Source organism: Pterocles gutturalis, unplaced genomic scaffold (assembly GCF_000699245.1).
Source record: "Pterocles gutturalis isolate BGI_N339 unplaced genomic scaffold, ASM69924v1 scaffold10693, whole genome shotgun sequence".
In the NCBI taxonomy this organism is placed as follows: domain Eukaryota; kingdom Metazoa; phylum Chordata; class Aves; order Pterocliformes; family Pteroclidae; genus Pterocles; species Pterocles gutturalis.
The window spans coordinates 9,536-25,521 of record NW_010118075.1 but is presented as its reverse complement, the minus strand read 5'-3'; the positions used below and the strand labels follow the sequence as shown (position 1 = coordinate 25,521).

The 15,986-nt window shown below is 37.1% G+C and overlaps 1 protein-coding gene across 1 annotated transcript; it reads left to right on the top strand.

Moving 5' to 3' along the window:
* Positions 1-2,355: 2,355 nt before the first annotated feature.
* LOC104463647 (WD repeat-containing protein 36-like) lies at positions 2,356-9,798 on the top strand (the record flags this gene model as incomplete). Its single annotated transcript, XM_010076062.1, has 7 exons — positions 2,356-2,463; positions 3,635-3,732; positions 5,207-5,349; positions 5,989-6,105; positions 6,343-6,424; positions 8,677-8,864; positions 9,538-9,798. Coding segments are annotated over 7 exons (886 nt in total), but the record flags the coding sequence as incomplete, so codon positions are not given.
* Between the last annotated feature and the right edge of the window lie 6,188 nt (positions 9,799-15,986).

Here is a 15,986-nt window from a genome sequence, read left to right as displayed (position 1 = left end):
GTTTCCTGGGTCTTCTTTATTTCCTTTTTGAAAAGTAGGGGTTATGTTTCCCCTTTTCCAGTCTATGGGAACTTCACCAGAGTGCCACGCCTTCTCAAATATGATGGATGGTGGTTTGGCAACTTCATCTGCCAGTTCCTTCAGGACCTGTGGATGCATCTCATCAGGTCCCATGGACTTGTGCAGCTTCAGGTTCTTTAGATGGTCTCGAACCTGATCTTCTCCTACAGCTGGCGGTTCTTCCTTCTCCCACTCGCCTCCCTTTCCCTCTCTTGGGCAGTGTGGCTTGAGCTCTTGTCAGTGAAGACTGAGGTAAAGAATTCGTTGAGTACCTCAGCCCTTCTCAATATTGTGGGTAGCCAAGTCTCCCACTTTCTTTGGAGGAGGCCTGCATTTTCCCTAGTCCTCCTTTTATCGCGGACATACCTATAGAAGTTCTTCCTGTTACCCTTAATGTCCTTGGCCATATTTAATTCTGTTTGGGCTTTAGCTTTCCTAACCTGATCTCTGGCTTCATGGACAGTGTCTCTGTATTGTCCCCAGGCTACCTGTCCTTGCTTCCACCCTCTGTAGGCTTCCTTTTTTTGTTTGAGTTTGCTCAGGAGTTCCTTGTTCATCCATGCAGGCCTCCTGGCATTTTTGCCTGCCTTCCTCTTTGTTGGGGTGCATCGCCCCTGAGCCTGGAGGAAGTGATCATTGAATATTAGCCAGCTTTCTTGAGACAGAATGATGGACGAAATGTGTTGTTAATGTGAGCTCAGCAATTTTATGGTTTCCATTTTCTCACTTTTGCAGTTAAGCAGGAAGTGTAAAGGTGAATGCCTTCAGGCCACAGGCAGGATTCATTTAGCAATTACTGTACATTTTGTCTGAAAATTACAGGCATGTCTCTCATTGTCCTATGATGGATTGATTTCCTCCCCCTTCCTCCGAGTCTGCAATTTTAATAATGATTTAAATTCAGTTAGTAGGAAAATTGAATAAATGTCATGTTAACTTTGTTTCATAGTTGTTCCTTATGGTTGCTTTATTGAACAATGTTTCTGAGTTATTGATAAAGATTGTGGTAAAAGGGTGGATTTGAAACTATCAACAGCATTTATGGTAGATTTTCTAGCCATTGTGCACTGTGTGCAAAATGTATCAGTGTAACTGGTAGATGTTCTGGCATTTATGGGTTTAGTGTTTGTATGTTTTATGTTCAGAGTGATGAATGATGTGGCTCCTACCTGATTCCTTTCCACTTGTAATATGTGTCTAACAGCATGCAGAAGGAGTAAAACATTCCATTCAGGGAAAAAAGTTGCTTTTATTTTTAACGTGATTTGTCAGACCATCACAGCACTGCTCAGTACCTGAGAAAATACATGCCCACAACATTTTAAATGTTAAACTGCTTTGTTACATCAGTATTTTTTCTATGGTTAGTGAACAGAACAAGGTTGTAGAACTAGTTGGTCTCATCACTCTTTGCTTGGGCTTTTGGTTTTGGTCTGTAAACTAAGAATTCAATCTCTCCGTTCTTCTTGTTTCTCTTGATGAACTAGGAGTCAGACTCAACTGCTTCTTACAATTCGAAGTAACTGAAATTTATACCTCAATAAGTGACAGGCAGTGCTTTGAACCTGGGCTTGAGTGAAAGTCTGATAGGGTGTGCAGCATCCAGAACTTGTGGCATCACCCAGAACTCAAAAGTGGCTTATTGTTAAAATAGCCACGTACTACTGAATATTTTAACTTTCTTTTTATGCGGTGTTTTTTCAGTTTTTTCAGTTTTCTGCAGTAGTGAAAGGAAAAATCAAGGTGTGGTAGGTATATCAGGCTAAAGATATGGTAATGTCAAACTGTTGCAGGTAATCAAATTTTGCAGTGTACAGTTTGTTTTTTACTTTAAGAACATTGGGTCCTAGTGTTAACCAGGTGTATATTAAGTATCTTGACAGAGTGAATTGACAATAAACATCAAAGCATTAATAGATGAGATCAGAGCAGCATGGGGCTGACTGGAAGTATGAAATTTACGGCCACTAGAAAGGTTAGCATTAGGCGTAAGGAGTTGAATGTGGACAGATGGTTCCTCGTATTTTCCATAGAATGTTGATGTCTCAGGAGGTAGCATAAATGTACCAGCTTTAACTGATTTTAGAGAATTTTATAGAGATGAGAAGTTTGTTGAACAGTGCCATTCATTTGCTAAGTTTAAATGTCATACTGGAATATTTCTAATGCACTAGTTTGTATACATGCTCCTGGTGTCCTGCTTGCATTCAGTCATGTTTGTGCTATAATTCAGATATACGTAGATAAACAGGTTCATCGTGTTGAGAATTTCTCTATTGTGTTTTCTCACCCTAGCCTCATAGATTGTTTCTTGGTAGACTCCGCAGCTGTAAGCCTTACTATGTCTCCTACAGGAGATTTTCTAGCTTCAACACATGTGGATGATCTTGGAATTTATTTGTGGTGAGTATATAATATATATCTATTTCTACACAGAACTTCAGATGGGGAAGAATTCTCTTCATCACCTTTATTGCAAACAGAGAATTGTTCTGCAAAGTATTGTCTCCAGGGTTTTGTTTTCTTTAGTTCTGATTAAGACAGGTATTCTGTATTGTTGTGACTTGTAAGAGATCTTGAAATCTCTTGCAGTTATTTAGTCTGATAATTAAATGACCTCTGTTTTCTGAATGTTTCTTTCTTACTCTAAAGAATTCCTGATGCCATTCCTGAAGTTTTTCTTTGACTCTACTATTTTTTTTTTTACTCCTTTGAAATGTCAGTGTTCATATAGTGTTACTTTCTCAAGGGCTTTTCTTTTTGTCCTGGTATACAATGTTGTCTGAGACTTCTGAGTAGAATTGTAAGTTGTGATTATTTCTGTTTGTTAATGATAGATCAGCACCGATGTAAAATATGTTATGGTTCAGTTTCATCCCGATATGCCTTCAAAGCAAATGACTGGCTAGATCCAGTACTGAAGTAACACACCTTATAAGTGGTTTGGGTTTTTTTCCTTTTGATAAACAGTTAGATCTTTCAGGTTACATTTGTTGCCTGTGGCTTTGCCTGAGGGATGTTCAATTGTTAGACCTTTCTATGCTTAAGTAAAAGTACTTCAGTGTGAATAATGACAAATGTTTTTACTTAGCTTTGGTATGTGTTGACAGGAAAAATCATTTGCTAGAATGACTTGTGTGCATGTTCCAAGCCTCAAGAAAATTTGCTAAGAGTACTACTCTGAAATTCTGGGAAAGCAGGATGAATCATTTATACTTACACAATGTATTGTACATATTAAGCACAAAGCAAGCTTTTTTGATAGGCAATTTTGCAATTTCAAATCAATACACTAGCTGGCAATGATGGAAGTAATTATAGGTCACAATGCCATATGTATTAAACATTCTTGGCAATAATAGTTCAGCATAACTTTTATGTTTCAGACTTTCCAATTATGTATACCGCTGCATTTCATTTCTTGTTTATCTGATAGATGAGGAAAGCTGATTATGAACAGAACCTGGTGAATTGCTGTGGTGCAGTAGTATTAGACTGCAGTAAAAGTTATGTCTAAAATTCTTACTCCTATTCATGTGACGATTGTTTTTAAAATGCCTGTCTTATTTTTCAGGTCAAACCGTTCTCTGTATTCACTTGTCTCTTTACGGCCCCTTCCGGCAGATTATGAACCTTCTATGGTGACACGCCCTAGCACCTGCCCTGTGCAAGGTAATGGTCAGATTAAAGAGTATTTTATTTTCAGTTTGGTATTAGATTTCAAATAGAAGACGGTTTGCTTCCTCAGTGAAAACCCATTGTGTCTTAGCATTCTTTCTCTGAACTGTTTCAGAGTTCCTGTTACTTCTAACATTTTGGCACACTTACTCATATGCTAATATTATTTAATAAACTCTAGTTGTGTTTCTATGTTCGGACGTAAAGAATTATATTGTGATGATCTCCACATCTTCAAGGAGATTTCATCTGTGCTCTTTGCTGGCTTTTTCTAATCCTAGTCTTACATAAATACCTTCCATTTTTGCATCTGTGAGACTAGTTTGAAATTAAGGTTACTGTTCAGCAATGGGAAGGGGATTGTTCTTTGTTCCATTGCCTTTCATGTCTGCCTGTATGCTGTGGTAGTTTCGCTGCTGTATATTCTCTTGTTTGCAAGCAAACTGTGTTCAGCTGACCTGCCAGGTATCTGTGCTAGGGTTCCTAGTGAAAGAAAGGCCTAAATTGCATTTTTGATAAATTTATTTTAAATGATTGTGCTTCTGAAGGCCTCTAGATGGCGATCTTGCCTGACCAAGTTTAGCAGTGCTTACATTTAGATCTCCATCTGCAGGAGAAACATGTCTAGTGATTGACTGCATAAAAAAGCAAGGAAAATACTTGATGATGACTGCTTTATTAAACTCCTTGTTATTTTAGATACTTAAATTAGGGAGACAGGATTTCATTCCAAAATTTTGAATATTCTAATTGTGTAAACTGATTCTAGCAGAATATTTTCATTCACCTTCTGTCTTCAGAAAATGTAAAATTCCTGTTTAGATGCTCAGAGCTTTTAATGGTTTAAATTTCTTTGTTGTGGTTCTGGCCATGTAATATTTTGCAAAAAGGAAGGAAAAGCAAAGGTGTTTGGTCAAGACCACATAGGAAGTTTAGAGAAAACCTAATTACAGACTGCAGATCTTTTATTGTGTGATCTGCCTTACTGCTGAGATTTTTTTCATTTTTATGTGCTACTTCAGTGATACCTATGAACAGGTTGTGAATATTGTCCGTATTTAAATTTAAAGATTTTACGGGTTTGTAACTTGGAACTAAGATTGTTGTGGATATATTTTAAAACAGTTAAGAAAATTTTGAAACTAATCAATTGTTCTTCCTTTAGGACTTATATAAATTGCTTTTATATCATTTCAGCCAAAGCAGATAAATCTTGTTAGTCTTTAAAATCTTTTTTTTATCCAATTCTACATTTTAGCTATAATTGTTCACAATTTAAATGTAATATTTCATAGGGTTAATAAAGATTGTTTCTGTAGCTTTTCAGCTATATGTTATGCTAGCACCCATATATATATAGCAATTATGCATGTGTTTTTCAAAAATTGCAGAAAAGATAATTATGTTGTTTTGCTTTTTAAAAAAATAAATGTGGCTTATGTATGTTTATAAAATATGTCTTGAAAAGATGTGGCTGTGGCAGGAGATGAAGAAGCATGTGGTGAAATGATAGAATATGTCTCACCTGAGCAACTGGGAGAGCAACTGGTGACTCTTTCGTCATTACCAGAATCAAGGTGGAAGAATCTCCTCAGTCTTGATGTTATCAAGGTAATAATATTAGGCACACCATCTCCTGTAGTATTTGGCTTCTGTTTTTTAAGAAGGATGTAAAATAAGGGCTATTTCTTCTGTAATGTAAAACAGACAGTTGTCTTAACCATTCTCTTGTATGTTCAATAAGTCCTTGAGAAGGAGGAAGTGTTTCATAGCTTTTGTTATTATTTCTGCGACATGCAAAATAGCTGTCTGAAGGCAGATATTTCCATGTTAATGCAGCTAGTAAGTGCCTGTAAGGCTGTTCTAGTTTATGCCTCCAAATCACCACCAGATATTCCCATAACCACAGAAAGAGGGACTGTGTGAAAAGTAGTAGTATACAGACAGATATATTTGCCCTTCTTCTATGAGCTGCATTTGCCTGATCACAAAATTTGGTCCCACTTTTCAGGTATTTTTCAGGATTTTGCAGTAGAAGACTATATGATCTTTTCACGATTTCTGGGATTTGGGAGAGGAGTGTTTTACTTCTAAATAGTAGTTTCATATTTAGTGGTAAAACGTTATATATTTGCTTTTCAGTTAGTACTTACAGTTTTCATAGTATTTTAAAAATAAAACTCTTGACAAAAAAAATTCCCTCATGTTCTTACTCTGATGATGACTTCAATTCAAATATCTAATTAACAGAAAAAAAATAAACCAAGAGAGCCACCGAAAGTTGCCAAGTCAGCCCCTTTCTTCATCCCAACAGTTCCTGGTCTTACACCCCGATACCTTGCTCCAGAGGAAGAAAATGATACACAGGTAAAACCAAGAATCAATGTAGTAGTGTCTGTCCAGTGTATCTTACAATAAAATCTTAAGTGCTTTTTAGTGCTGAATTAAATCCTGCTAAAGACTTTGAAATGCTGGTTTTAATGCATTTACATTAATGCTTTAAGAAAGAGAGTCTTTTATTTTGTCAGTAGGAAAAGAATCTAATTGAGATGTAAAAATATGTTCTCATATTCATGTACACTTTCTTATACTTTCATGGTCTAGTCAAAGGTAGTAAACCTTGGAGAACTGGCACAGAAATCTGATTTCTATGTTCATCTTGAAGAAGCTCTGAGCACTAATGAATGTAAGTTATTTCACTGAAAATGTAGATGCTAATAATATTTTGATGTACATTTGATTTCTAATGCCTGTATTGTAGCATATGTGAGGGAAAAAAAATACGCATAGTAAGAGAATGACCTGTTGGGTATAAAGCTGACTAATAAATACAGAGCCAATCTAGATCAAAGATCTGTTGTTACTCCAGCTTGCCTGCAGTTTGGAGCCCAGTTCTGGCTAAAACCCATATAGAGAAAGAAGGTAACATTCCTGAGATTATTTGACTTTTTTGGAGATTGGAATAATCTCACCTAGAAAAGGTGTTGTGTATAATTTGTAGGGTAGGAAAGGAAGGGAATGATCTGGTAAGAAATAGTCTGGTGATTCACTGAAAAATGGAAAACATGATTTGCCTAGCAAGTTCTGTTTTCAAGTGGTACTTCACTAAACATTCATCAAACCGAGAGTTTTTAATTGATTGCTTTATAATTCAAAGCATAAGAAGAAATAATTGATACAGAAATAAACTGTTGGATTTCTTTTAACATTCAGTTCATTTTAAAATTCAGTCATTTAAATTGCGTGTGGAATATACCTGCTGTTTTCCCTGTTTAACTTATGCTGCTACAGAATCATCAAAATAAGATTTTTTGAAATGATTGCTAAAATAGGTGGCTTGGAAATGTAAATGGACAGTCACTGGTAGCTTGTTCACACGGCAGTTCTAATGGGAATTTTTCTACAGCTGCTTAAACTCTTTTAATGTAAGCAACTTACTCAACTGCACTTACAACATTTGGTGTGCAGAGCATTATTTATAACAAACAAGGTGTGGTTTTATGCTGTTTTGGTATTTCAGTTGATAGTATTCTGTTAAGCTGCTTCATAGCTGCTCAGAGACATGTGAAACATCAAGTGAATACTTGAAAACCTAACCAAGCACCTAGAAGCTGGCTGTACCAGGGAGCAAGTGCAGTCCATGATGCATTGCAGTAGTGGTCCCATGGGCCTCCCTCAGGCCACCTTTGCTGTAAGGCAGGTGTGCTCCAGGGTCTGTGCTGTAATTCCAGTCCAGGGAGCCTGTTATCCTGACTCAGGAAGCTGCTGGCTTGGCTCTGTGCTTGCTAGTTTACAAGCATCTCTTCTAAAGATGACTAGGCTGTGCAAATAAATAGTAGCCATCCTGGCTTATCATTGTGATGGGGACAGAGTTTTGTACCTCAGGTCAGGACTGTGGAATATAGGTTGAGCTGGGCACCTTTTCCTGCTGTTTGTACGCCAACTTCATAGGGTGTTCCATGCTTGGTTTTTTAATGTCAGAGCACAAAAATTGATTAATATATCTGTTTAGGAGTTAATATCACATATAAAACTAGCTAGTGATTTTCGTAGGAATCAAATACAGATGGAAACAGATTTCTGCCTTCTAAGGAGTATTGGCCAACAACTGATACAATTAGTTAACATGATATAAGAGTATAAGAAGTTGCTCTTCTTTGAAACTTCTTAGCGAAAGAACTATTAGTTAGAAGACATTTTTTAAAATATTCATACCAGCAGCTGTGTTTGCAGCCATACATGTTTTTATTTCCGCATTTTTAAAGCAAATGGATGGAATTCTCAAAGATCAGGCAGGATGGTAGAAATCCTGAGGGAAGAGCATTTATGAAGAGGAAGGAGTTTGTAAATCGCATGTATTTCTGCCAGGGAGAAGATTTCCCCCATGCTACCACCCCCCAAGTTCCCAGGAAAAGCAGGAGGAATTCACTTAACAAAAGTAATAATTACCTTAGATGCACCAGATGATCCTCAATTTAGGGTAATGACAATGAGAGTAAACACTGTAAAGATTCCTGGTAAAAGTAGTACTCTCTGTCTCTTCTAGGATAAATTTGCAGTAACAGCTTGAAGTCCCAAGTATATATGTTCTTTTTGCCGGGAGATGTGAAATGACAGTGTTATGTGGTTAATAAGAAATTTTGTTCAGCCTAGAAGTCAGAAATGGAAAAAAAAGTGACACAAGTACAGAGATGTTACTTGTATTTTTCAAGGTTAAACAAATAAAATGCAACTGCCTTATTAGAAATGTACTTCTCTGTAATATGTGATGGCACAGTAAATTAAAGGCAGGATGGCATTTTGTGGAAAACAAAGTACGGAAACGAAACATACAGTCACTGCTTAAGAATTTTGGAGTTAACCTGGCCACGTGAAGGATTTGTAAGATTCTTTTCTGTGAATATTACTGATAATGTATCCCTCAATGCTTTAACACAGTTACAGTTCCACTTGACTTACTGAAAAGCTTGGGACCATCTAATATTGAGATAGAAATGAGGGGTTTGGCTCCTGAAGGTGGCGGCTCAATGGAGGTGATGCTAAGCTTTTTGAGAATGATTGAGATGATGCTGAACAAGAAGTACAACTTTGAACTTGCTCAAGCATACCTTGCACTATTTTTAAAGGTAAAAATTTTCTTATAAAATTTGATGTTAAGTCCTGCTTACAGTGATGGTTGTCCAGTAACAGGATGTAGATTGTCTGCTTGAAAAAATTATCTTAGGGGATCTTTGTTGGGGATGGTTTTAAAATGACTAACTGAATGTATTGGATAATTTGACAACTCATCTGGTCACAGTCAATAAAAACTTGCAAAAAAACAGATATTGTGAAGAGGACTGTGCCAGACAGGTTTTATTCTAGTATTCGTTCCTTAGAATTGTTTTGGGTTTTTTTAAAGTAGTGACAGGATTAGGGGTAACAGTTTTAATTTGAAAGAGAGTAGATTTAGATTAGATACTAGGAAGAAATTTTTTACTGTGAGGGTGGTGAGACGCTGGAACAGGTTGCCCAGAGAAGCTGTGGATGCCCCATCCCTGGAGCTGTTCAAGGCCAGGCTGGGTGAGGCTTTGGGCAACCTGGTCCAGTGGAAGGTGTCCCTGCCCATGGCAGGGGTTTGGAACTAGATGATCTTTAAGGTGGCTTCCAACCCAAACCATTCTATGATTCTATGAAAAGCATCCTTCCTTTACTTGAGACATTCCTGAAAGCAAAGTGTTGGAATTGGATGAGGAAACTGATCTTTTAATTCTTTTACTATCTGTTTTTCTTTCACTAACTGCTTGTTTTCATTTTCAGTTACATCTTAAGATTCTCTCATCAGAGCCAAACCTATTGGAAGAAGTATCCAGATTGTCAACACAACTCGAGGAAACCTGGATTCATTTGCGGACTCTTTTCGATCAGAGTCTTTGTGTGTTAACATATATGAAAAGTGCTTTGCTGTGAAATACTTGAGGATTTTGTCTGCATAAAATTCCCCTTGGAATAGCAGTAAAATTTATTATCAAAAATACTGGATTCCAAGAAATATACTGGGACTTCTGGTGTTGTATTTTATACAACTGTGTATGGCAAAGTATTTTAGAACACACGTAACTATTTTATTCACTTCAGTCTGAGGAAAAAATAATATGTGCAGCTTAAATATTCCTGTTACATTAGTTTGTGCTGTCAATGAACAAACAGTTGGATGGCTGTAGGTAATGTAGCTAGTTACCTCATGTTTTCATGACCAAAAATGTAAATCAGAATTAAGAAATGACTTGCAAAAAAAAAAAAAAGTGGGAATGTGGAGGAGATGAAAATGTATGTTGTGCTTAATAAACAATTATTGTTGATGCAAAAATCAAACAAAAATTCTGAATTATTAACAAATTGTTAATATTGGTTTAGTGCAAACAAATATAAAAATTGCATTCCTCTGCAATGAGAGCAATTTTCATATGAGGTTTGTAAAAATTAGTTTTCTTCTCACATGCATGCTGTGTTCACTCTTTTGCCTCAGGCACCTATTTCTGAAAGCAAAGATTTCTAGCTGCACTACTGATGATAGAACTTGAAAAAAAAAGAAAACTAAACCAAAGAAAACTACCCATTTTTTTATAAACACGTGTCTTGCTCTAATTTTGGAGGCTTAATTTCTGACAAAAATTAAGATTCTTTTTTGTTAAGGAGATAAAGATTACCAGAATAAGAGCTTTGATTTGTGGGGAATTTTTAAAGATGTTAGTTTTATTAATTGATATTTAGTTTTCAAATAATAAGGTTTGGGCAGAGTTTAGGAACTCGTGAATGGGATTATCTTAAAACTTAAATTTGTTGTTTGAGGGTACTGCCTCACAGCAGAACAATGTCCTGAAAAAGGCCTGTGATGTATTTCGCATGCTCCAGCTGCAGACACAGACTAACAGGGTAACTAATAAAAATGTATGCAATTTTGATAAGAAACCTTGAAAGATGTGTTAATTGCATTTGGCATAAGACTGAAACAATAGTGTGGTTTTGTTGTTCTATATACGTGATGTTTTTTAATGCCATCACATTATGGAACTCTTTTTGGTCATGTCCTGGAACAAATTATCTGCAAACATGTACATGCAGTGTAGAGTACAGAATACTGCTGGAAACAAGTGACAATTACACATGTATCATGAGATCAGCATCCTTTTGGCTTCTCAAATTTGCAAGAAAAGTCATCAGGGTTATCAAAGGAGTGTAGAGGTGATGGGAAGTCAGCTTTTACAGCTTTTCTGTATTGTTCTGACTGTTCTTCATCCATGACTTTGACTCATGTTAAAGCTTGAACAGAGAAATACTGTGAAAGTTTACAAACTGGCATTCTAGCCAGTTAGGACGGAGAATGTGGAGTCCATGAGAATGATGTGCACCTGAGGTTTTTTTATGAAGTTTACTACTGAAATTTAAGAAAATACTTTGTACTATAGAATGATTAGCTTCTGGTGTTATGGTCCTTAAGAACCCATTAGTCCCAATTTTTCAAATGGATCTGTGGCAGTGCCAGATCCCTCAAAGTTAAGTGTAATAAATAATGTAATAAACCTCTGAGCTTATAGATGCTACTGTAATTTAGAAAATCTTAACAATATTTTTTTTGAACCAAGACATTAGAATATTGAAAGATGAGTAAGTCAGTAGTTGTGGCCCTGCCTCAGCGGAAGAAGGAACAGTGGATGAAGAACTTTCCTCTTGGATCAGAGCAAAGGTCTGTCAAGCCTAGCATCCTGTCTCCAGCTGGAGCAAGGAATAGATGCAAAGTGTCTAGCAAAAAGGTCATGGTTAAAGTGATCCTTTCTCAAGCACATCACACTAGCTTTCAGCAGACAGCTATTTAGGTATTTCATGACCCAGATGTATTCTAACAGTTGTGCGTAATATTCTGTGACAGACCTGTTTGTTCACTTGAGTTCATCTAGTCTCTTTCAGAACCCATTTGTCCTTCACAACATCCTGTAGTAATGGGACCTACCATTTAATGAAATACTAAGGGAAACAATGTATTTCTTTTTGTATATGCCAGACCTGCTATCTTGTAATGTTGTATGCCCCTCTTCTTGAATGTGAGAAATAATGATTGTGCTCTGTCTTCATGCTTCACCACCTCTCAACCACAGAACAGTTGTGAAATGGTTTCTACTTGTGAAGGAGATACATGTTGTTTTACTCAGTGAGCACGTGTTTTTTCACAGACACGCAAGAACTGTTTTTGGGCACACATGTTTAAATCTGTATATACAAGATTTGTCTACAAAACTGATAAGATTTATGGAGGAGGTTTTGTATTTTTTCTTTCTTTTTTCTGGGCGACTTGATGTAATCAGGACAAAACAAACATAGTTTTTGCCAAACAGACCATTCTTCTGAAAGCAGGACCAGCAAGCTGATTTTTTGCAAAAAAAATATATATAGCACTATTGTGAGTGTTTGCAGTCTGGCTGATCTCATTAAATGTGTTAATGCAGTTTCTTATATCATACACAGATGTGTTTTAAGTCTATCTGGAACACTTAAATTTCCTTCAGAAAATAGTCTTTAGATGTTAGTGATATCCTCCCTCCTTTGTTCTTTTGTCCTTTCCTCAACATTCCTAGTCATCACTGGTATTTCAGGAGTGTTTGACTGTAAAGGTGGTTCCAGTCTTTCACCAATAGCTCTGACTGCTTCTTGTTCTTAGTCTTTTTTTTTTGTCCTTTTTTTTTCCCACATCAAAATGGTGAGCAACTATTGGCCATTAATAACTTCTTCATAAATAAAAAATAATTTCTACTGGCTAGTGGATGCAAGTGGATATTTCACCTGCTATTTCCAGTGTTATTCCTTCACCCAAGACATCAAGGACAGTATCTTGAGATATTTGTCAAAAACTGTCGATAACAAGTGGTAAGGCACATTACAGTTCAGTTTGGTAGACTGGGCTTTGCGTTACCCATAAGAACTCACTTTAGCCTATTGGCATTGTAATGGCATATGCAAAAGGATGTGAGAAAAATTATTAGCCAGATTAAGGGATATAGTAATCGTTAACATTAGATTTTCTTCCAAGCAGGACAACTACTGAAGATTTTACCATTCTTAACCCAGTGCCACACCTGTTTTAGGCTAGCTCTGAATAGCAGCTTGCTGTTACAATTCTGCATACAGTTCAGCTTCTCAAGTCTGTTTCTTGTCTGTGCCTGCCTGTGTTTCTGCTGTCCATTTTCACCATGACTTTCACTTCTCTTGGCTTCTGAGCACAGGCACTCGTCTTAGAAACTCCTGTATGCAGCAGTCCTGTCAAGTTATGTCTCAGTACTTATTCTATTCTCTTGATGGTGCTGTGCTTTCCAAACTGATTTAGTTCTCACAGTTGTTTTGACACCAAAACAGTTAGTTGGACTTTTTTCTCTGAATTTGTTGCTGGCTGGATTCAAACTGAACACTGAAGGCTACTCCTCTCTGAGCCATAATAAGCCTTCATTGCAATTGTTACTTTCCTTTTTCTTTCAAGTGAAAATAGAGGTATTACAAGGAAAAGCATGCAAATATGCAGTGAGAGTAAACATGCAAATATTTACACATTGTTTGGTAGGCAGCTTAGACCACTGACTTGAAGCACTTGAGCACTTTGTTTCAAGTTTAACTCTTGCTTCTTCAAAAGAAATGTTAGGACAGGCCTCAAATCTGTGCAAATTGTTGTAATGCAAGTGTCATTGTCCCAGAGTGAGGAAACTGGAAGATACACATTTGCATTCTGTGAAGTAGAAAAGCCAAAGTATTTGTTGGCATATTTGAACTCTGTTGATGAGCTGTGTTGAAGAAGTTCAGCATTGTTTAAAGAACACCAATATATACGTAGTTTCTCCTTTTGACTGTTGACATCAGCAGATGTTTCCTGAGTGTGGTATGTTAGCATCTTGGTCTTATCAGCACATCACTAGCTGTAAAACTTGTGCTTCTTAAGAATTACATGTTTGATGAAAAACTGAATTTAACAATAACTCGCCTTTTTAGAGATGAGGAATCCGATCAGTGCCTTACTTGATGTCAGTGCAAGGATTCTGCTTTACTTTTTCAATGGGTTTACAGTATGTATTAGAGAATAAAATGCTGTTGTTAAATGCCTTTAGCACCTGTGCTTTTCTTTTTGGGAAGCAGTAATAAATTGAAGAAAGAAAAATGAAGGACGAAATAACTAAGATCCTTCTACCCTGGCTGTTACGTATTCCCCAGAAAGACTGAGTGAGCTCTCTAATGTTCCGGTGCACATCATGGATATTTGCCCGTTTGTGGCAGTCTCTGGAAGATACCTTTTCTCCACTAATGTTTGTACTGCTAGTTCACAGAACAGTCCATGTATCTAAATGGAGGTGCATACCATTGCCCTGATGCTTCGGTGTCAAAAGGACTGATATGTTGGCTCTGTGTCTGTTAGAGTATGCCAGTGGTAAGGGTCATCCCCCTGAAGGATTTGACCACCTTGGTGATTGCCAGTTACCTAAAATCACCCATAGAATAAATCAGGATAAGGTAGAATAGAACAATGTATTTGTAGATTCCTGACTCAGTTGCTATGTTTGTAAAGGATATGGAAATAAAAAGAAACCTACCTACTTAAATCAGGTCCAGAGGATTCCTTAATGCTGTGTTAGCCTGTAGACAAGTTGCTAGTTGCCTTCTAGCTACACATCTGAAGATCTAGCACTTGCTGTCTCTTAAGTTGCCCAATGTTGGTCTCAGAATAAGACTTGAATTTAGCAACTTATCCCATCTGTTAGCATGCCAACCTCTCTGTGATGGTTATTCAGATGTACATGTCTCGAGAGGATTTGTAAACTTAGCTCACTAAAAAAGTGGTTATGACCTTCCTCTTGCAGCCAGTGATGTTCCCTGCTGCTTTGGAAATATTAACGTATCTTCGGCAGGGCTGGAACTGAAAAGTCCTCAGCCTGTTGTAATGCAACATGTCCTTTCCTGTCACGTGGGCTGAAGTTGTAGCCTGGTAAATGTGCTGTCAGAGTGTCAGGTTACATTTTCTATTGAACATAAGGTTTGATCACACAGGATTGTGGAACTGGTTGTTCACATTTGAGATTAAACTATATTTGCTCATTGCTTTGGGTTGATGAAAGGATGAGGGATGACTGCCCAAATCTCTTTGAATAATTCAATTTCAATAAAATAAAAATAAATAAGCTATTCCAGCAGTGCTTACATCAGAGCTTGATGGAGATGGTTTATTCACGGTTCTAGAATGAACAGCATTATCTGTAATCTGTATAAAAATCCCTGCAGTGCCCTTCGTGTTGATGGCTGAGCATGACATCCTGATGGTGCATATGGAAAGGGCAGAAATACTTGATGCCTTTTTTGCTTCAGTCTTCACAGGCAAGGCCTGCTTCCATTTTCTGTGTGTACCAGCATCCTTTCTGAACGAGAGGAGCTGCCAACAATGGGGAAGCAATGGGTTAGAAAGACTTTAGAGTACAGTGCTCTGAAGTCACCTTATAACCATGAGACTGCACAGGACTTGTACACAAATGCTGTCCAGTATAATAGCATTACCTATCAGCTATAAAACAGCATTGTTATCAGGGAGGTCCCTGACAACTGGATTGAGGTCATTGTGCCCAATTTTAAAAGATGTGGAGGATTCAGGGAACTATTGGTTGATCAAACTTATCTCGGTCTCCAAAACAATCATGGAGCGTGTGCTTCATGTGCTTTTGGAATCCATCTCCAGTATACAAAAGGCAAGATGATGAAGAACCAGCAGAGAGTCATGGGGGTAAATCATGCTTGAGCAAGCTGGTTGCCTTCTAGGATGAAATGACTGGTTAGGTGGACAAAGGAAGAGCCATGAATTTAATGCTAAAATTCAGTGCAAGTCTAGTGGTATATAATTACTGAATAGTCTATTATTAAACATTGCAAATTGCTACTGTTAACAGGCATGCTGTCAGTTAAGATTTTGCAAATTTTGGTGCTTGTTCATTTAATTCTGTGTGCCATGTTATACTGTGAGCTGGCATGAGGGTAATATTGGGTCTACAGCATAGGAGTGTGAATTACTTTTACAGTAATCCAGTATAATCAGCATTACAGAAATTGATTTAGTCACGTTCTAATTATGCATAATGCATTATTATTTTGTCAAATATCCCATAGCAAAGAAGCTCAATAAATTAGATCCAGCAATGCTGAATAATGCTACTGGCATTTAAGAGATCTGCAATGAGGCATGGAAGAAT